Consider the following 20,528-nt stretch of genomic DNA (forward strand, 5'->3'; position numbering starts at 1 on the left):
CTGGGTTCAAGGTTTGGGTTCTAGCGCCCTCCCCTCCTCTCTCCACACCTACTGACCCCTGGGCAGGTGAGGAAGGCACTAATCTACTCGCTGTTTACTCAGGGGGCTGGGGTCTGGCCCTGGGCCAGCAGCAGGGACTCAAGGAGCTTTCTACCCAGCGGCCTTTCAGAGTGGGGGCCTCCTACCCTTCACCTCCGAGACACTCCACCCAGTGCCTCAGTCCCCCTCTGCCCTGCACGCACACCACACACCACACTCACCACACTCCACACACACACCACAGATACACACCACACACACACACCACACACATACCACAGATACACACCACACACACAAACACCACACACACACCATAGATACACACCATACACAGAAATACCACACACACCACAGATACACACCACACACACACACCACACACATACCACAGATACACACCACACACACAAACACCACACACACACCATAGATACACACCATACACACAAATACCACACACACACCACAGATAAACACCATACACACCAACACCACATATACCACACATATACCACAGATACACACCATACACACACCACAGATACATACCACACACAAACACCACACACACACCACACTCCACACACACATCACAGATACACACAAACACCACACACACCACACACACACCACAGATATACACCATACACACAAACACCACATATATCACACATATACCACAGATACACACCATACACACACCACAGATACACACCCCACACAAACACCACACACACACGCCACAGATACATATCACAAACACAAACATCACACACACACCACAGATACACACAAACCACAGATATACACCACACATACACCACAGATAAACATCACACACACCACACAGATACACATCACACACACACCACACCATACACACCACACGCCATATACACCACAGATACCACCATAGATACACACCACAGAAACCACAGATACACACAAGAACACCACACACACACCACTGATACACACCACACGCCATATACACCACAGATACCACCATAGATACACACCACAGAAACCATAGATACACACAAGAACACCACACACACACCACTGATACACACCACAGATACACACCACACACGCAAACACCTCACACAACACACAAACCACAGATACACACCACACACAGACAGCACAGATGCACACCATACATACCACAGATACACATCACACACACACCACAGATACGCACCACGTATGTATCCCACACACACCACAGATACACACCACACATGCATCATGCACACACATCACACACACCAGACACACACCACACATGCAGCACACACATACCACAGATACACACCACACATGAACAACACACACACCACAGATACACACCACACACACACACCACACACACACACCACACACACACCACAGATATACAGCACACACACAAACACCACACACACACCATAGATACACACCATACACACAAACACCACACACACACCACAGATACACACCATACACACAAACACCACATATACCACAGATACATACCATACACACCACAGATACACACTACACACACCATACACACACCACAGATACACACCACACACAAACACCACACACACACGCCACAGATACATATCACACACACAAACATCACACACACACCATTGATACACACAAACCACAGATATACACCACACATACACCACAGATACACATCACACACACCACACAGATACACATCACACACACACCGCACCACACACACCACAGATACACACCACATGCCATACAAACCACAGATACCCACCATAGATACACACCACAGAAACCATAGATACACACAAGAACACTACACACACACCGCTGATACACACCACAGATACACTCCACACACACAAACACCACACACAACACACAAACCACAGATATACGCCACACACAGACAGCACAGATGCACACCATACATACCACAACTACACACCACACACACTAGAGATACACTTCACACACACACCACACACATACCACAGATATGCACCACATATGTATCCCACACACAGCACAGATACACACCACACATGCATCATGCACACACACCAGATATACACCACACGTGCAGCACACACATACCACAGATACACACCACACACGGACAACACACACGCACCACCAACATCACATATACACACCACACACGCAGATACACACCACATATACACAGACACCACACACACAACCCAAATATACACACCATACTCATCACACATACCACAAACACCACAAATACACACCACACACCCACCACACACACCACAAACACCACACCACACACACTGCACACACGTACCACAACTACAGCACACACCACCATACACATATACACACACCACACACTCGTACCACACACCCATACACCACACACAAATACACACACCACACACATACACATTCCCCCTCTCCGCTTCTAGCTCTCTGAAGCAGAGCAGGTAGGAAAAGAAACAGATGGGAGAGCCAGGGTAGCCTGCCTGCACTGAACAGCCAGGGGCCACACGCTAGGACAGAGGGTCGCTGCTGGGCTTTGAGAGTCAGGGCCTCCTCTCCTCTCCTCTCTCTAAGGGGTGGCTCCGAGCCCTCTCATGGCACAGTCCCGGGAGCAGGACCAGGGGCCATTTGTGTGACCTGTGCAGCCACTTAACTCTCTGTTACAGTTGGCCTGAGGGCAAGTGGACGGCAGGAAGGAGGGAGGCTGGACTCTTGCCTTCGCCAGTTACTGCCATGTAAGCACCAGGGACTTCCATCCCCACAGTGAGCTGCAGACACCCAGCCCCTTCACAGGCCTGGTGTGAGCTCCGTGGGGCACTTAGTGAGGGCCCCCCACCCTCGCCCCCACCCCCAGGTTGCCAGAAAATACACACAGGCAGTGTTGGAGACATATTGACCCTAAAACAATGCTTCATTGTTTACCTTAGATTCGAATTCAACTGGGCATCCTGGATTTCACAGGGCAAGCCACCATGGGGCTGGGGAGGTTGGTGGGTAGGGAAGAGCAGGGTTTGCAGACTGCAGGGGGCTCCAGGCAAATCCATCCCAGCCCCCTTTGAAGCCGGGCCTGTGAGTGGATGTTTTTTTTACCTTTAAGTTTAAGGTGTTGTAAACAACAAGCAAAGAAGAGTGTGCATCGCGGCCTGCGGTCAGCAGACCTAAAATGTTTACACTGGCTATCTTCTGGCTTTTGGGAGAAAAGTCAGAGACCCTTGATCCCAAGAGCTAAAAATGAGTGAGGGGATAGGAGGAGGGTGAGGAGGGCCAAGGCAGGCTAAGAAACTGCCCTATTTGTGCACCTTTCTGGGCGGTGGGATAGGGGAGGGCCAGGAGGGCCCCTCCACTGGAGGCTGGGGAGGTAGACAGAGAGACCCCAGGAAAGGTGCTGTGGGGCCTGACCCTTCTCCCCTCCCCCCCATCCCCCAGCCCCTCTGGCCAGACTGACCTGCCCTGGCCTTTCTACGAAAGGTCACGAGGTGTCCCAAAGTCGGGGGAGGCTGCGCCATACCCCAGTGGCCTGGGGGCAGGGAGGCCATGCCTGGCGTTTGCGCAAGTCCAGTGGCCAGGTGTGCGCCTGTCTCTTTAATCGCAGGTAATTTGGGAGGAGGAGGAGTGTCCCGGCTCCAGCGCTCCCGGGAGGCCCCAGTTCCTGCCAGGACACCCGAGCCTGTCCCACCGGGACGCGCGACAGGACGGGGCCTCAGCAGGTCAAGGGTGGGCCAGGCCTGGGGGGCGCTGGTGGGGTGCGGCCCCGGCCCCAGCGCCTGCAGGAGCTGACCCCCCACCCCATGGGGCTGAGCGCCCAGGACAGGGGACTGCTGCTGCGCCTGTGGGGCAAGCTCCGCGGGTGGGTCCAGAGCCGCGAGGCGTGGGCGCAGAGCCGCGACGAGCAGCTCCTGCTGCAGCAGCAGAGGTAAGGGAGCACGGCGGCCGCCTCCGCGCGGCTATTGGGCGTGCTAGCCCGAGATGCCTGGCTGTGTGCTTGGGGCAGGCTCCGTCCTGGACTGCGCGACAGCGGGCGCAGGTGGGACTCAGATGCCCGCAATCCCTGACATGCTATTCCATAGGGAAGTGCCTGTGAGCTTCCCCCTCCAGCCTTGGCTGGGCCCTGCGGGGGTGCTGGCATGGTCAGCCACCCCACCCAGAGGTGCTGGCAGGCAGTAGGAGATGCTTGCACACTTGTCCTCCTTCCACCCTGGAGCTGTCTCCCCAGAAACACAGAGCAAAAGTGTGAAGGGCGGTGTGGTGAGTGGATGTGGTAGAGGGACAAAGCAGAGAGGTGTTCTAGTACAAAGTAAGACAACATACCATCGTGGTCATGACTGTCCACTTATGTCCTCAGACTAGGCCAAGGCCCCCTACCCACCGAACTCTCGGGAGACAAAAGCCTACCACCAGCCTGGACTTCCTATACCAGGTCAAGGAAAAACATGAGCAACTGACAAGACACCAGGATATGCTGAGACTTGTGGCCCCCTTCTCCTGGCCAGCTTGGGGAGGCCTTAGCGTTGAGGCCCTAGGAATCACCCTTGGAGCTTCCAGCCCGGAAAACTTCCCCAAGCTCCGTTGCTGCCCCCGACCCCACCATAGCAGCTTAGGAGCTGGAGAGAAGGAGAAACTGAGGGACTGGGGCTACCCCTGCCTGTCTCCGAGGTATCCCTTGGGCTTCCCCACCAGGGCAGCCTCTAGCAGGAAGTCCTTCCTGCTGGGGCTTCCCCTTCAGCCCCAGAGCTGTCAGGCAATAGGTCTGCTGTCACAGTGTGTGTCCAGGGGCTCTCTCCAACCGCAGAAGCCAAGGTCTGCCTCGCCTGGCCAGGGGCTGGGGCCGCCTGGCCCGTTCTCCCTCCTTTGAAGGATTCTCAGCTGGGCTGGGTTCCTTCTGTGGGTTTGGGCTTCCAGTCTCTCACAGCAGCCTCCCACCTCTCCCCTCCAGGCCTGGGAGGGTGGGGGCTGAGCACATGTTTGGCTGATGACATCTTGGGGTGACAGAGTGATATCATTGTTAGACAACAGGCCACCCCATTCCTCTCATCCTTCTCCCACTCACAGGACCCCAGGGCTGGGGGAGCCAGGCACAGAAAGAAAGGCCCAGGGGCCTGGGGGGTGGGGGCTCTCTGGGAGTCATTGTGAAGGTGAAGGCAGGGGGAAGGTGGGTGGGCTGCTTTCACTTAGCTTTTCAGAGACCCCCCTTCTCTTGCCACCCAGCCCACCGCAAGCCCTGTTGGCCCTCTCCTCCCTGGGCACCAGTGCCAGGCCTTGCCTCCCCTTGGGTGGGCCTGGCCCAGAGGACACTGACCGGGCCTGGGAGGGTCAGCAGGCAGGTCAGCAGGGAGCATGTATGTGGGAACAGTTCAGATGGGTGGCGAGGGAGGGAAAGGGCCACGTGCTGGGGGCTCTCACCCCATTCCCCGCATTTGCACCAGGCAGCCTAGAGCTACTCAGATGGTGGGAGTCTGGGGGAGGAGGATGGGGGCTCCATGCACCTCCCTCTCTGGATCTTGGTCAGCAGCCCCTCTGCTCCACTCCGCATTTTGGGGTCTTCGCTGAGCTCTCCCCTGGCTCCCTGTTTCTTCTGGGTCACCTCTCCCTCAGCCCTGAGGTTTTCTTATTTCCTGATGTTCACTTTATTAGACATTTATCAGTCACCAGGCCTCTACTAGGTTTGCGGAAAATGAATAAGGCATCTTCCTGCTCTCAGGGTGCTCATATTCAGTCTACGTGAGCACGGTGGCTGTCATGAGAAAGGCTCAGAGTGCCAGGTGGGGGAAGGACGGAGCTCCTGGAGGGCATGCTGGGGCCTTCCAGAGGGCCCCGACTTGGCGCCCCTCCAGGCTGGCGCTTTCGCCCTGAGTCACTGGGTGGAAAGGCAGGGAACATGGGGCTTCCCTTGTGGTGGGCAGAGAGAGCTTCAGGCCCTCAGTGTGTCATGCCTTCCCTGTCTCAGTCAACACACACACACACGCACACACATGCGCACGTGCACACTTAACATACATACCACATACAAACACACCGCAATACTACACACACATGCATGCATACATGTACTCTACGCGCACACACACACCCCACACACCACACCACACATGCATGTATGCACACACTCTTATACCCCCACACACATCACATGTAGACACGCACACTGCACACACTACACACACCACACCACATACATACACATCACATGCACTATAACTATACACAAACTCTCAAATACACCACACACACACCACACCACACACACACCAAACTCACACCACACACATCACACACATATGGGCACACATGCACACAACCACAAACATACCACACACCACATAATACTCCCATACACACTCCCACACACAACCACAAATATCTCATACACACACTCACACGCCCACAGCACACACACACACCATCATGCATATATGTCCACTGGCACACATATAGGAGTCACAGACCTCAGGAGGTGACCAGTGCCAAGCTTTCCAGTGCTTTGCCCTCCGCTTGCAGCCTCCAGGACCGGGCTGGAGGGAGCTGACCCTGGGAGCGCCTGGCCTGGGCCTCTCCCCACACCTGACTGCTCTTTGTTCCATCTGTGGTCACTGCTATGCTCCACCCCATCCCCAACCCTGAGAAAAATCAAGAACCATAAACTAGAAGAACCACATAATTCATGGTACGAGCCAGGGGCTGGGCTCTGGCCAAGCATCTACCTTTAACTCTCTGTGTCTTCAGATAGAAATTTGGCTGTGCGGCCTCGATCTCCTTCTCTGAGAAATGGGAAGAACTATTCGCCCCCGATCACAGTTGGTAAGGGCCCCAGGTGACCACGAGTGAGACGGTGCTCTGGAAACTGTAGAGTCCATTCCACAAATGGGGTGGGCATGCTCAAACATCACAGTAAGGGCAGGAGCTGGAGGGGCCTCCGTCTCCCTCCTAACAGGACTGGGTCTCCCGGAACCTGGGCTAGGAGCTTCCATGCTGGAGACCCCTCCCACACAGCTGGCTTCTCTGAGCCAGGGGGGCTTGTGGAGGGGCCAGGGGGCCACGCATGTCACATGTTGACACCAGCCCCTGTCCTCCAACCCTCTTCAGACGCCAGTCAGCGCAGAGCCTAGGGACAGAGAGGCAGCACGCACTCCAGTCCCAGGTTGGCCTCTGCTGCTTGGCTCCTGTCACTTTCGCCATCTGTCAGAGGAAGAGGTGGGACTAGATTTCTGGGGACTTCAGACGCTAAAGTTCTGATCTGACCTCTCCTCCAGATGCTTGACCCTGCCTTGCTCCACAGGAACCCTGCAAGGCTTCCCGCGGGCACTGTCTGCTGTTGTCCAGACAGGCACAGACCTGCAAGCCCAGAGCACCAAGGAGGGGCGGGGCGCTCGTGGCTCAGAGGGAGCCCGCAGGGGGACAGTTGATGCCTTCATTCAACCAAAAACACCTGTGTGGTTTTGTGCCAGCAACCCAGCTGGGATTTCCACCAGACTAGTAGTATTGAACCGTGGTGGCACAGGGGTTAAGTGCTACAGCTGCTAACCAAAAGGTGGGCAGTTCAGATCCACGAAGTGCTCCTTGGAAACCCTGTACCAAACCAAAAACCCAGTGCGGTTGAGTCGATTCCAACTCATAGCGACCCTATAGGACAGATTAGAAGTGCCCCATAGAGTTTCCAGGGAGAGCCTGGCAGATTCGAAAGGCGGACCCTTTGATTAGCAGCCATAGCATTTAACCACCACGCCACCAGGGTTTCCAAAAGTTCATAGCAGAGAATTGTTTCAATCCATCGACCTCTGGGTTATGGGCCCAGCACGCTTCCACTGTGCCACTCTGCCTCACGGAAACCCTATAGGGCAGTTCTACTCTGTCCTATAGGGCCACTAGCACTCAGAGGAATTGACTCGACTGCAAAAGATTTAGTTTTTTGGTTTTTAATATTGAACTGAGTATGTCCCTGGGTGGCGCAAACGGTTAAGTGCTCGACTACTAATCTAAAGGTTGGTGGTTTGAACCCACCCAGAAGCACCTTGGAAGAAAGGCCTGGCAATCTGCTCCCCAAATGTCATGGCCTTGAAAACCCTATGGAGCAGTTCTACTTTGCACACATGGGGTCATCCTGAGTCAGATTTGACTCGACGGGAACTGGTTTGGTTTTTTGGTTTGGAATATTGAACCAAGGCCCCCAGGTGGTGCAAACCATTCGTGCTTGTCTACTAACCAAAAGGCTGGCAGTTCAAACCCACTCTGGCATCATGGAAGAAAGACCTGGCAATCTGCTGTCATTAAGATTACAGCCAAGAAAACCCTATGGAGCACAGTTCTACCCTGTAACACATGGGCTGCCGTGAGTCAGAATCAACTTGACAAATGGGTTTGGTTTGTGGTTTTTAAATATTAATGCAGACTCTTCAATTTTATAATTAATTGTTCAGTAGAATAAGCCTGGAAACACCTTTCAGACTACTGGAATTTCAGATTTGCTCCATGATTTCTTTCCGCCACCTTTTTGTTTCTCCCTTCCCTAAGTATGTAATGATCTGTAAACAAACACCTACAGAGACTTTCTCATTCCTTTTAATGTGAAGACTCCCTTTTTAATGGATTTTGAGTAATTATGCCTCTAAGTCAGGGTTTCTAAACCTCAGCACTCTTGACATTTTAACCAAATAATTCTTTGTTGCAGGGAGAGGGGGCAGCTGTCCTGTACACTATAGGATGTTCAGCAGCATCCCTGCCCTCTGCCCGGTGGTTGCCAGAAGCACCCTCCCCAGTTGTGACAAGCAGATATTGCAAATGCCCCTTGGCAGGGAGAGGAATAGTCCTGGTTGAAAACCACTGCTTTAAACCCACTGTTTGTAAATAAGACCTTCCAGTCGTAATTTCTAATTTTGTGTCTTCTGCAAAATAAGGTCGAACTTCCCCCTGGGAGGGAGAATACCGTTCAGCCGGTCAAACTAAAAGATGTTTTGTTAATGCTTCCCCTCCCAGGGAGGTGTCTTCAGGACCTGGGGAAAGTGCGTGGGATTTGGCGCCAGATCTAAATTCTGTGATGGGCTGTCTTGGGGGTCTGGTGATGCTATTGGAGAAACCACTCTTGCTCTTTGTTCTTCTCTTAGGGGGCCCAAGAGCAGCTGGGGCTTGGGGGTCAGACTTCCTGCCAAGAACAGGCACTGGGCTTTCTCTGCTGCCCCCGTATGGCCATCAGGTAGTATTGCAAGTAATAGCTCTGCAGTAGCCCCTGAGGATACCACCACCCGCCGCTGGATTCTGGAGTTTGCCTCGGAGGAAGCCAGCTCTCTACAAGCCATGCTGGGTTGGCCATAGCTGGTCTTCACCCCAGAGTGAGGTCTGACCAGGCTTGCCAGATAAAATACAGGAGACTCGGTTAAAGTTGAATTTCAGATAAACAAGGAATACTTAGTATAAGTATATCCCAAATATTTCATGGAGCATAATTATACTAAAAAAAAAAAATTTATGGTGTTCCTTGATTACGTAAAATTCAAATTTAACTGGAAATCCTGTATGTTTATTTGCTAAATCTGGTAACCCGTGGTCTCATTATGGGATGTGTCCTTCTCCCACCCACTGGGTGGTCAGTAGTGATAAGAAAAGGCGTAGCTGGGAAAAGTAGGTTTGTAGAGATGTTGACAGGCGCCGGTGATGGTTAGGGACCAAAAGTTCGTCTCCAGTCCTCCCACTGGCTAGCCCCTCTGCTGGAATCTTGAGGAGCAGGGAGGCAAACTCTAGACTCGGTAAGGCGCCCCTTGGTCCCATTTTGTGCTTGGCTGGTAACCTTTCACACATTTCCTCAACCTGGGGCACCAAACTCAAAGTCAGTTGGGGTCAGACAAGTGTATGAGAAATTGAGCTCTGTGCCCACAAGTCCCCATAGCCCAGAGGAAGAGGCAGGTACCAGTTACAGCACCCGCTGACAATGCTACAGTCAGAGGAAGGCCAAGGAGAGAGTGTTCGGCATGCTGGGGGGTGTGTGTGAGGGGGTGTGTGTGGAGGGTGTGTGTGAGTGAGCATGGTAATGTGTGTATGAGTGTGTATGTCTGTGAGTGTGCATGTCTGTGAGCATGAATGTGTGTTATTGTGTGTGAGTGTGTATGTGTGTGAGCATGGGAGTATTAATGTGTATCTAAGTGTGTATGTGCGGGTGTGTGCATATGTGACTGCACGTGTGTGTGTATTAATGTGTGTGTGGGTATGTGTATGAGTATGAAATTTGTGTGCATATGTGAGTGTGCATGTGTGTGAGTGTATGAGTGAATATGTATGTGTGTCAATGTGTATAAGTGTGTCTGTATGTGAGTGAGTGTGAGCGTGTTTGTGAATATGTTGTGTGAGTGTGCATGTGTGTGAGGGTGTAAGTGTGTGTGTGAATATGCATGTGTGTATGTGTGTTAATGTGTGTGAGTGTTCAGGTGTGAAGGTATTAATGCGTGTGTGAATAGGTGTGTTATGTGTGCAAGTCTGTGTTAATATGTGAGTGTGTATGTGCATGTATGAGTGTTATATGTGTGAGGGTATGAGTGTGAATATGTGTGTGTGCATGTGTGTGAGGGCACGAGTGTGAGTATGAGTGTGAATATGTGTGTGAGGGTATGAGTGTGAGTCTGTGCATGAATATGTGTGTGTGCATGTGTGTGAGGGCATGAGTGTGAGTATGTGTGTGAGGGCATGAGTGTCAGTATGTGTGTATGTGTGTGAGGGCATGAGTGTCAGTATGTGTGTATGTGTGTGAGGGCATGAGTGTGAGTATATGTGTGTGTGCATGTGTGTGAGGGCATGAGTGTGAGTATGTATGTATGTGTGTGTGCATGTGTGTGAGGGTATGAGTGTGTGTGTGCATTGTGTGAGGGCATGAGTGTGAATATGTGTATATGTGTGTGTACATGTGTATGAGGGTATGAGTGTATGTGTGTATGTGTGTACATGTGTGTGTGTGCATGGGTGTGAGGGTATGAGTGTATGTGTGTGTGCATGTGTGTGAGGGTACAAGTGTAAGCATGTGTGTGTGTGTGAACCTGTATGTGTGTGTGAGTGTTGGGGAAGGCTTTATTTGCTTTTCCCCTAGTCCAGTGCGGGCTCTCAGATACCTGTTGGGGGGCTGGGTGCAATGTGCCGGAAAGGTGGGGGGTGTAGAAAACTCCTTCTGCAGCTCTTTTTGCGTGGCAGCATGCTGTTTTCCTGTAGACTGTCTGTTTGCTTAAGGTTGCCTTAGGGGGTGGCTGATGGAGATGATGAGGCAAGAGAGCCAACGCCTTCTGGCACTGGTGAGGGCTGCTCACTCACCAGTCACTTCCAGTGAGTGCCCACTGTCTCCTAAGCACGAGGGGGGCAGAACACGCAGTGTGCAATGGATTCTGGGTGGAAGGAGCAGTGTGGGCACGGCTTAGGGAGCACAGGCGTCCTGGGGTGCAGGCATGTGCTGAGAGGATGTCTAAGGAATGGGGACAGAGTCGTTACTCAAAGACGCTAAAAGCGCATCATTGTTCTCGATCCTGGCCATCTCAGGGCCATGGGGCTTTGTATGCTGGGATGGCTGCAGTTGTGTCTGCCATTTGGGAAAGTTATCATGGTGGATGGTGGCTGGAGGCAGGTGGGATGTCAGGAAGCTCTTTAGCCTGCTCTCAGGCTAGAGAATGAGGTCGACGATTGGTGAGAGTGGGTAGCGGTAAGGGGTCAGGATCCAGTGGAGAGAGAAGGTTAAAAGTTGAGGGCAGGGCCTGGAGCTGGCCTGTGGGTGAGGGGAGCCCATCTACTGATGAGGAGACACAGGAGCTCACGCCATCCCACCTGCCCCAGCCAGGGAGGATTCGGTCCCACCTGTGGCTTTTGTAAGTCACATGGTTTGCACTCTGTGGATAAGTAGGCTTACTTCACTCTCTCCCATAGAAAGACCAAGCAGCTCTGGGCTGAGAAAAAAATTAAATAAGAAGTTCCCATGTGTCTTAGTAGGAGCTCTGGGGCACAATGGTTAAGCACTCAGCTAGTAACCAAAAGGTTGGTGGTTCCAACCCATCAGCAGCTCTGCGGGAGAAAGACCTGGCAATCTGTTCCCATAAAGAGTACAGCCTAGAAAACCTTACAGGGCAGTTCTGCTCTGTCACATGGGATCACTATGAGTTGGAACTGACTCGATGGCACACAACAAAAACATGTGTCTTAGTTGCTGATTTTTAAAAAGGCTTTCCTTTCAGGGTAAGAATGAAACTCAAGAGATGATTTTGGGGGTCTGAGAAGATAGCTTTGCTTAAGGAAGAGAGAAGCAGATAAGAGGTAGGAAGCGCTAGAATCTGACTTAAAAACAACAACAAAAAAAACCCAAGCCTGCTGCCATTGAGTCGATTCCAACTGATAGTGACCCTATAGGACAGAGTAGAACTGCCCCATCAGGTTCCCCAGGCTGTAATCTTTATTGGAGCAGACTGCTGCATCTCTCTCCTGCAGAGCAGCTAGGTGGGTTTGAACTGCCAACCTTTGAGTTAGCAACTGAGTGCTTAACCACTGTACCACCAGGGCTCCTTGGAATCTGACTTAGGGACCCGAAAAAAAAGGATCCCCACAGTCTACATTGGATAGGCTGAAGGAGGGTCCAAGGGCAGGATCGGCCATCCTTACCCACGAGCCAGATGACGGGGCCTCTGAATCATCCTCTGGCTCCTCGGCTCCATCTCTGCTGGTCACAGCGTTGAACTTCATGGTGCAAACAGACAGAATAAAAGAGATTTGGAGGCCCTACAGGCAGCAGTTGGGGCCTGAGGGGACACTGCTTCCAGACTTTCACAACCGCCAGCAGAAGGTGCAAACCCCAGAGCTGGCCCCTGACTCACTCATTGCCACAGGGGCCACGTGTGGGGGCCGCACATGGGCCACATACTGCTCAAGCAGAGCTTCTCAAATGTCATCATTCACAAGATTCCGCCAGGACCTGGTTAAACTGTTAGCAGATTCAGATTCCCTGGGTCAGAGGCGTGGCCTGAGAGCCTGTGCATCTTATACATTGTCATGTGATGCTGACGGTCCAGGGTAGCAGGGTGGTGGAGATTAGGTTGTGAGAAGAAAGATGTGAGCGACAAAGAGAAAGTGGAGGGAGGGAAGGGGACAGAGAGACCTGGAGCCAGGCTTTCTCTCCTGGAGCATGGTTGCTGCCTCGTGGGAGAGCCCTGAAGATGCTACTACAGAGTAGGGGACCACGTGCCCTGCTAAGAAGGTCAGGGAGGCAGAACCTCAGTGGGGGAAACCTGTCACCTTCCACCTGTGTGCTTCCTGCACAAATCCAAGGGGAAGCCCTGGCACTTCCAGCCCACACACCAGGTGATCAGGTGGACAGAACAAGCCTCACCTGAAGGGCGTCTCTGGTACCTAGTGGGGCTAGCCCTCCAGAGTTAACAGGCCTGAGGTGGATGAGGGTGTCAGTGGACTCCCTTCCCACTTCTGCCCTCCATGTCCTGAGTGCAGATGACACCCCAGACACTCAGCTCCCAGCACCCAGAAGACAGACACCAGGCACCGAGGTCTCCCACCCAAGCCAAGCAGACAGAATGCTGGTTTGGGTGAATTAAATGTGCAGGGGAAAGAGGCCACACCGTCCTCCAATGGATGGCCCCACCTCCAGCACCAGAGGATGTATCTGTAGTGATGGCCGGAGCCACACCCTTCGATGGACAGCCGGCACTCACTGCTCCCCATCGCATCCCGCCCCCACAGGATCTGGGAGTCCCCACTCCTTCTAGCTGCCAAGAAGAATGATGTCCAGGCACTGACCAAGCTGCTCAAGTATGAGGCCTGCGAGCTGAACCAACGGGGTGAGGGCAGTGGAGGTGGTGGAGCCCTGAAGATGCTGCTACAGGGTGGGGAAACCACGTGCCCTGCCGAGGTCGGGGAGGCAGAGCATCAGTGGGGGAAACCTGTCACCTTCCGCCTACTTGGCCAGCCACCTGGGCCAGGGCTGCATGGGGGCCCAGGATGGCATGGGGGGCCTGGGGCCATATAGAAGCCTATGTCTGCCCTGTCCCCTCCCCCGGCCCAGAAGCCACAGCCTCTCCCCTCTGTCCCCTCCAGGAGCCCTGGGGGAAACAGCGCTGCACGTGGCCGCCCTCTATGACAACCTGGAGGTCGCTCTGCTGCTGATGGAGGCAGCCCCAGAGCTGGTCCGGGAGCCCATGGTGTCGGAGCTGTATGAGGGTGAGGCTGAGCCCAGGGGAGGAAAGGGCCGGCTGCATGCTAGAGGACTGGGCATTTGAAGTCGTCCCTGCTTGGGTGTTTGGAGAACCCAAGTGGGAATCCGAGCCCCCTGTTCTTTCCTCCCTTCCGTCTCCATCTTCCTGTTATTGGAGACTCAGGTCAGCAAGGCACCTGACCCCGACATGTCTGGTGGGAATGGAACAGGCAGGCTTTCAGACCCCAGGCACCCTGCCATCTGTTCCTGGGACGTGGGCCAGGAGCAGACAGGGTAAGGACCCCACGGGGACCAGCCCTCTGATGCTCTCTCTGGCCAGGCCAGACTGCACTGCACATCGCCATCGTGAACCAGAACGTGAACTTGGCACGAGCCCTGCTCGCTCACGGGGCCAGCGTCTCTGCGAGGGCCACAGGGGTGGCTTTCCGCCGAAGCTCCCGCAACCTCATCTACTTTGGTGAGACTCGGGGGAGCTGGGGTGGGGGCAGGAGGAAGGGGTGAAGAAGGGGGTGGAGAAAGGTGCCAGGCAAATACATTGTCCCTGCTCTGGTTCTCTCCACAAGGGTCCCCAAGCTGAGATGTGGGGGCAGTCACTGGGGACTGCCCCTCACTCTCCACTCATGGCCTCTCTCCCCCAGGGGAGCACCCACTGTCCTTTGCTGCCTGCGTGGGCAGCGAGGAGCTCGTGCGGCTGCTCATTGAGCACGGAGCAGACGTCCGTGCCCAGGACACCCTGGGTAAGAGGGGCTAGGCCCTGCGGGTGTAGGGGCCACACTGGGCCTGGGTGTGGCGGCCATGTGACACTCTGTCCCCCCAGGAAACACCGTGCTGCACATCCTCACTCTCCAGCCCAACAAGACCTTTGCCTGCCAGATGTACAACCTACTGCTCTCCTTCGACGGCCGTGGGGGGGACCCCCTGCAGTCCTTGGACCTCGTGCCCAACCACCAGGGCCTCACTCCCTTCAAGCTGGCGGGAATGGAGGGCAACACCGTGGTGAGGACACCCACCCTGGGGCTACCTAGCACCCTCCCCCACATGCTGGTCCTCAGGGGGTTCCAAGGGCTCATACTCCCTGCCTTTTGGCCCCCAGCCAGAGTAAGACCCTTTTTCATCTCCCACCACTCTGGTACCCTGCTGTCCGGCTATCCCCCATCTCTCCTGCTTTTGCTCCCCAGGGTCTTGGGGGCTTGTAGCATCTGGACTCCTCCCTGGGATTGTCTGTAATCCACCCACAGAGCCTCTGAGCTCCATTAACCAAGCTCTGGAGGGGGCACGGGGTCAGGAGAGGGGTCTGGGGGTCAGTGTGCATGTGGTCCTTGTGCCCACCCACGTCTGTGATCATGGAGAAGCGCAGCCGCCCACTCCAGCAGTCTTGGCCCCGCAGAGCTGCCCCACCACACCTGGCGACCGTCCCTCAAGAAGGTGTCAGTCCCTCCTGACTCCTCTCTGCCCCACCCCAGATGTTCCAGCACCTGATGCAGCGGCGGAAGCACATCCAGTGGACCTACGGGCCGCTGACTTCCACCCTGTACGACCTCACGGAGATCGACTCCTGGGGAGAGGAGCAGTCCCTGCTGGAGCTCATTGTCACCACCAAGAAGCGGGAGGTGTGGGCAGCAGGCACTGGGCAGGGGCCAATGGGAAGGGGCATCAGGCAGGGCAGCCGGTGCGGGCTGGCAGATCTTTGAGCTGCCCCCTCTGTCCTTGCAGGCACGCCAGATACTGGACCTGACGCCTGTGAAGGAGCTGGTGAGCCTCAAGTGGAGGCGGTACGGGCGGCCATACTTCTACTTGCTGGGCGCCATCTACCTGCTCTACATCATCTGTTTCACCATGTGCTGTGTCTACCGCCCCCTCAAGCCCAGGACCAGCAACCGCACGAGTCCCCGAGACAATGGCCTCCTTCAGCAAAAGCTGCTCCAGGTGAGTCCTCGGAGCCCTTTCTCAGACATGAGGCAGGCCCCTGCCGGTACCCCATATCACTCCCTTCCCCCATTCTCAAATGCATGGTCACCAACCACAAGTTCCCACACACATAAACACACTCACTTGTCCTCCAAGGACAGGCCTGGAAAGAGCCCCACCTGACAGTGAGTCAGCCTGGGCAGGGTGTCCCTGAGTCCTGCCTGACTTCAGGGGATGCCTGAGTACTCTGACCATCCCTACCCCCACAGGAGGCCTATGTGACCCCCAAGGATAGCGTCCGCCTGATGGGGGAGCTGGTGACTATACTTGGAGCCCTGATCATCCTGCTCCTGGAGGTGAGGTGTGGGCAGAGTCCAGGTGAGGCCATCTGCCCGGGCACCCACTTGAGCTCCATCTACAAGTGTCTTTGCATTTCCCTGGCCTCTCCCCAGATCCCGGACATCTTCAGGGTTGGGGTCACTCGCTTCTTTGGACATACCTCCCTCGGGGGGCCATTCCATATCCTCATGTGAGTCTCCTTCCTCCCCCCACCCTTTCCCTCACCTGGGCTCCAGTTTCCTTTCCTGGAGCACCTTCACCCCGAGGCTCCTTTCCAGAGACGTGTGTGAGACCCTGTGTGTGGTGTGGAGGCTGAACTGGAGTGTGCAGGAACAGTTATCTCATTGCTGCTGGTGCCCAGGATAACCCAGCCCTCCTCTTGCCCTTCCCCAGTGTCACCTACGCCTGCATGGTGCTGGTCATCGTGGTCATGCGGCTCACCAATACCAACGGGGAGGTGATTCCCATGTCCTTCGCCCTGGTGCTGGGCTGGTGCAACGTCATGTATTTTGCCCGAGGATTCCAGATGATAGGCCCCTTCACCATCATGATCCAGAAGGTCCGTGCCTCCCCCAATTGTCCCCTGTCAGCTGCAGAACTGCCCTGCTGGAGAAAGGTCCTAGAGCAGGGCTCAGAAATATGTCCTATAAAGGGCCACAAAGTAACTGTTTTAGGCTTTGTGAGCAGTGTATGGTCCCTTCTTTTTCTCCTTCTCCTTCTTTTCCTTTTTCTTCTCCTCCTCCTCTTTATTCTCCTTCTCTTCCCCCTCCTTTTTTTCCCACAGCCCTTACAAAATGTAAGAGCCATTTTTTGTTCAAGAGCTATAAGAAAGTGTCCAGGTAGATTTGGCCTGCAGGCTCTGGTTTGCCACTCCCTCTCCTAGATGGCAGAGCTGTAAGACTTGTGGGTTAGACTGTCAGAGGCCGGAGGTGGTGACTGCTGAGGATGTGTGTGGCAATGCTCTCCCTCTACCCTCTAGATGATCTTTGGAGACCTGATGCGCTTCTGCTGGCTCATGGCTGTGGTCATCCTGGGCTTTGCCTCAGGTAAGTCATCTGCCCAGGTGGGGCCATGGGAGGGGGAGGCTGGGAAGCTACAGTGCATAGGATGCCTCTGGGTATGCTCAGGGAAAGGTGGGAAGTAAGGCAGAGGGCAGAGTACAGTGTCTAAAGATGGGATGCTGGACCCCAAGGGAAGGGAGATTGGGAGTGCTAGGGAGAGGTGGCTCTTGGTATCAGGCGAGCCTTGTAAAAAAAATAAGGGAACAGAAGAACACCGCATATGAGCATCGGAGGTCTGGGATGACGATATTGGTGATGAGGGGAGCAAGACTGAGAAGGCCCCAAGAGATGGTGTAGGCTAGACACAGTGCAGTTGCTATGGTAACCTTCAAGCCCTTGGGTGGGGCAGCCTTCTATATCGTCTTCCAGACCGAGGACCCCCACGAGCTGGGCCATTTCTACAACTACCCCATGGCTCTATTCAGTACCTTCGAGCTCTTCCTCACTGTCATCGATGGCCCTGCCAACTACGACGTGGACCTGCCCTTCATGTTCTGCATCACCTATGCTGCTTTCGCCATCATCGCGACACTGCTCATGCTCAACCTCCTCATCGCCATGATGGGCGACACTCACTGGCGGGTGGCCCATGAGCGGGACGAGCTCTGGAGGGCCCAGGTGAGCCCCCTGGGGGCTGGGAAGGCTACTGCAGGCCACCACTGCTGCCACGGAGTGGACCTAGCTCAGAAAGAAGCTGGTCTTTTATCCCCCATGTTTGCATGGTTATTGCAAAGATCACAAAATACAGCAACATTTGAAAGAAAATTGGATTAGCAATACCACCAAGCAATACTGGAATACAAATACCAGTTGCGGTCAAAGCAACTCTGAGTCACAGCCACCCCATGTGTGTCAGAGTAGAGCTCTGCGCCACAGGGTTTTCAATGACTGATTTTCTCTGAAGTAGATAGCTAGGCCTTTCTTCCAAGGTGCCCTCTAGGTGGACTCAAATTTCCAACCTTTAGGTTAGCAGCCAAGTGTGCTAACCATTTGCACCATTTGGAGACTCCAATACTGGAGTAGCTGAAAAGAATTCCGCACAATTTTCTCGACAATTAGCTAAGAAAAAATGAAAGCCTCAGTCTTCTAGAATAATCAACAAGAAAAAGAAGCTAACAGTGGCTAAAATGGCATTCAGTAAACTTCATTACAGAATAAAAACGTGAGTATCAAGTCTTGACAATATTTAAGTCTGTAAAATTTGACCCAGAAAAATCAGACTTGTTAAAAATGATGCCACAAAAAATTTCCTATTGTAGCAGAAGCTATCTTCAGTCACGTCATCGTGATGGGAACAAAAGACTGCTAAATGATTCCAACCCTCGTTATGAAATATTCTTAGAAAGGAATTTATCACAGTAAAAATGATAATTCCAGTAAAAGCAAAATGGAAATTCTAAAAATTGGAAGCCATTTAACTGTGCTGTGTAGAAAGCCAAATAAAAGAAATTGGCTAAACAGAGTTTGGTCAGGAAACTATTTTCTCCATGAAAACTGCTTGCTCTCTGTAGATTTCTAAACAGAATGCTTATCTTTTTAAGTGGCCCGTGTTTGTCGGGTCAAAATATCCCGTATCCTTGAGAACTCCTCCGTTACTGGTTCATTCTCATGTGCTTTCCTCGGGAGCAAGGTTTGTCAACTCCTGAAGCAGCAGCCTGGCATCCCCACGATGTCCGTCACTGGGCGAAAGCTGTGAGGCCCACGTCATACCGGCTCCCACCCAGAGAAGAGGGTCAGCAGATTAGGGGTTGCTAACCACCCCTGGGAGCCAGGAGCTCTAGTGCCCCCCCACCCCCGCTTCTTCTCATTTCTCTGCTGCACCCAGCCTCCCTCTGACTTCCCCTCTGGCCCCTTCCAGGTCGTGGACACTACAGTGATGCTAGAGCGGAAGTTGCCTCGATGCCTGTGGCCTCGGTCTGGAATCTGTGGGCGCGAGTATGGGCTGGGGGACCACTGGTACCTTCGGTGAGTGACATGTGGGGTTGGGGGTTCTGTGTGCCTTGTCCCTCTGCTCAGGCCACCCTCTGCCCCCAGGGGCCCTATGGGGGCCTGTGCCCACCCCACATTGAGGGCTGAGCTGCTGCTAAGGGACAGGCCAGTGGTGTGGTGGCCCTTTGCCAACATCAACTGCTGAGGACAGGAGGCTGGGGTGGGGTGGGGACAGGGGCCAGTCCTAGGGGACTGGCCTTCAAGGCCTCGTGCTCTGCAGGGTGGAGGACAGGCAGGACCTCAACCGGCAGCGTGTGCAGCGCTATGCGCAGGCCTTCCAAAACCTGGACAACGACAACCTGGACGGCAACTCGGTGCAGAAGCTGCGGCTTGGCCAAACCTTCGGCCAGCACCTGCCTGTCCCCACGCCCTCGGTGTCTCGGAGCACCTCCCGGAGCAGCACCAACTGGGAGAGGCTGCGGCAAGGGGCCTTGCGGAGGGAGCTGCGGGGTGTGGTCAACAAGGGGCTGGAGGTGGACCAGGACAGTTGGGAGTACCAGATCTAAGCGCCTGCCTGCCTCCTGGGGGCAGAGAAAACTGGAGTCTGCCCGGGGCCAGGGGCGGGGGAGCGAATGAGCCTGAGGATGCAGCAGACGGCCCGTGCTCCAGGCCTCCGGTGCCCTTGCTCGGGGCGGGAGGGAACCAAGGAGGATCCAGGTGCACCCAGCACAGCTGGCCCAAGGTGGGCACTAGCCTGCTGCCGCCCTCCCCTCCCCTAGGACCACTGCACTATCGAGCAAGCACTTTAAGGACAGGTGCGCTGTCTCAAGCCCGGCCCCATCTCTGCCTGATAAGTGGGAGGGGACCACCCTCCCCATGGTGCTCTAGACAGTAGGGGGCACTGGGCTGTGGACAGGTGTGTTAGGGAGACAGGTGTCACTCTGGACGGGGTAAAGTCAGGGGCAGTCTTGCCCCTCCACCTTCCAATAAAGTCATGCCTGCTCCCGCCCGGCCCCTCATCCATCTCTGCACCCCCTCGCCACACTTGCAGACTGAGGCTG

The 20,528-nt window shown here is 54.3% G+C and overlaps 1 protein-coding gene across 2 annotated transcripts; it reads left to right on the forward strand.

Moving 5' to 3' along the window:
* Positions 1-3,682: 3,682 nt before the first annotated feature.
* On the forward strand, positions 3,683-20,495 carry LOC100663115 (transient receptor potential cation channel subfamily V member 6). 2 transcript variants are annotated; one of them, XM_064289619.1, is made up of 15 exons: positions 3,683-3,973; positions 13,759-13,856; positions 14,113-14,235; positions 14,550-14,687; positions 14,869-14,967; positions 15,048-15,226; positions 15,694-15,840; positions 15,944-16,156; positions 16,408-16,494; positions 16,591-16,667; positions 16,871-17,036; positions 17,457-17,523; positions 17,888-18,156; positions 19,397-19,503; positions 19,748-20,495. In XM_064289619.1, exons 1-15 carry the CDS (start codon positions 3,849-3,851, stop codon positions 20,031-20,033), a joined length of 2,181 nt encoding a protein of 726 aa, XP_064145689.1. In that variant the 5' UTR covers positions 3,683-3,848; the 3' UTR covers positions 20,034-20,495. The 2 variants fall into 2 exon arrangements, with proteins under 2 accessions (XP_064145689.1, XP_064145688.1); XM_064289618.1 differs by lacking the exons at positions 3,683-3,973; positions 13,759-13,856 and having other exon boundaries at positions 14,185-14,235; positions 14,555-14,687; positions 19,748-20,494.
* Positions 20,496-20,528: the final 33 nt, after the last annotated feature.

This window comes from Loxodonta africana, chromosome 8 (assembly GCF_030014295.1).
Source record: "Loxodonta africana isolate mLoxAfr1 chromosome 8, mLoxAfr1.hap2, whole genome shotgun sequence".
Lineage (NCBI taxonomy): Eukaryota > Metazoa > Chordata > Mammalia > Proboscidea > Elephantidae > Loxodonta > Loxodonta africana.

Coding starts and splice junctions, on each gene's coding strand:
- LOC100663115 (XM_064289619.1), top strand. CDS start 3,849: ATGGGGCTGAGCGCCCAGGACAGGGGACTGCTGCTGCGCCTGTGGGGC. Junction 14,236..14,549: donor GGTGTCGGAGCTGTATGAGG/GTGAGGCTGAGC, acceptor CTCTCTGGCCAG/GCCAGACTGCACTGCACATC. Junction 16,157..16,407: donor TTCAGCAAAAGCTGCTCCAG/GTGAGTCCTCGG, acceptor CTACCCCCACAG/GAGGCCTATGTGACCCCCAA.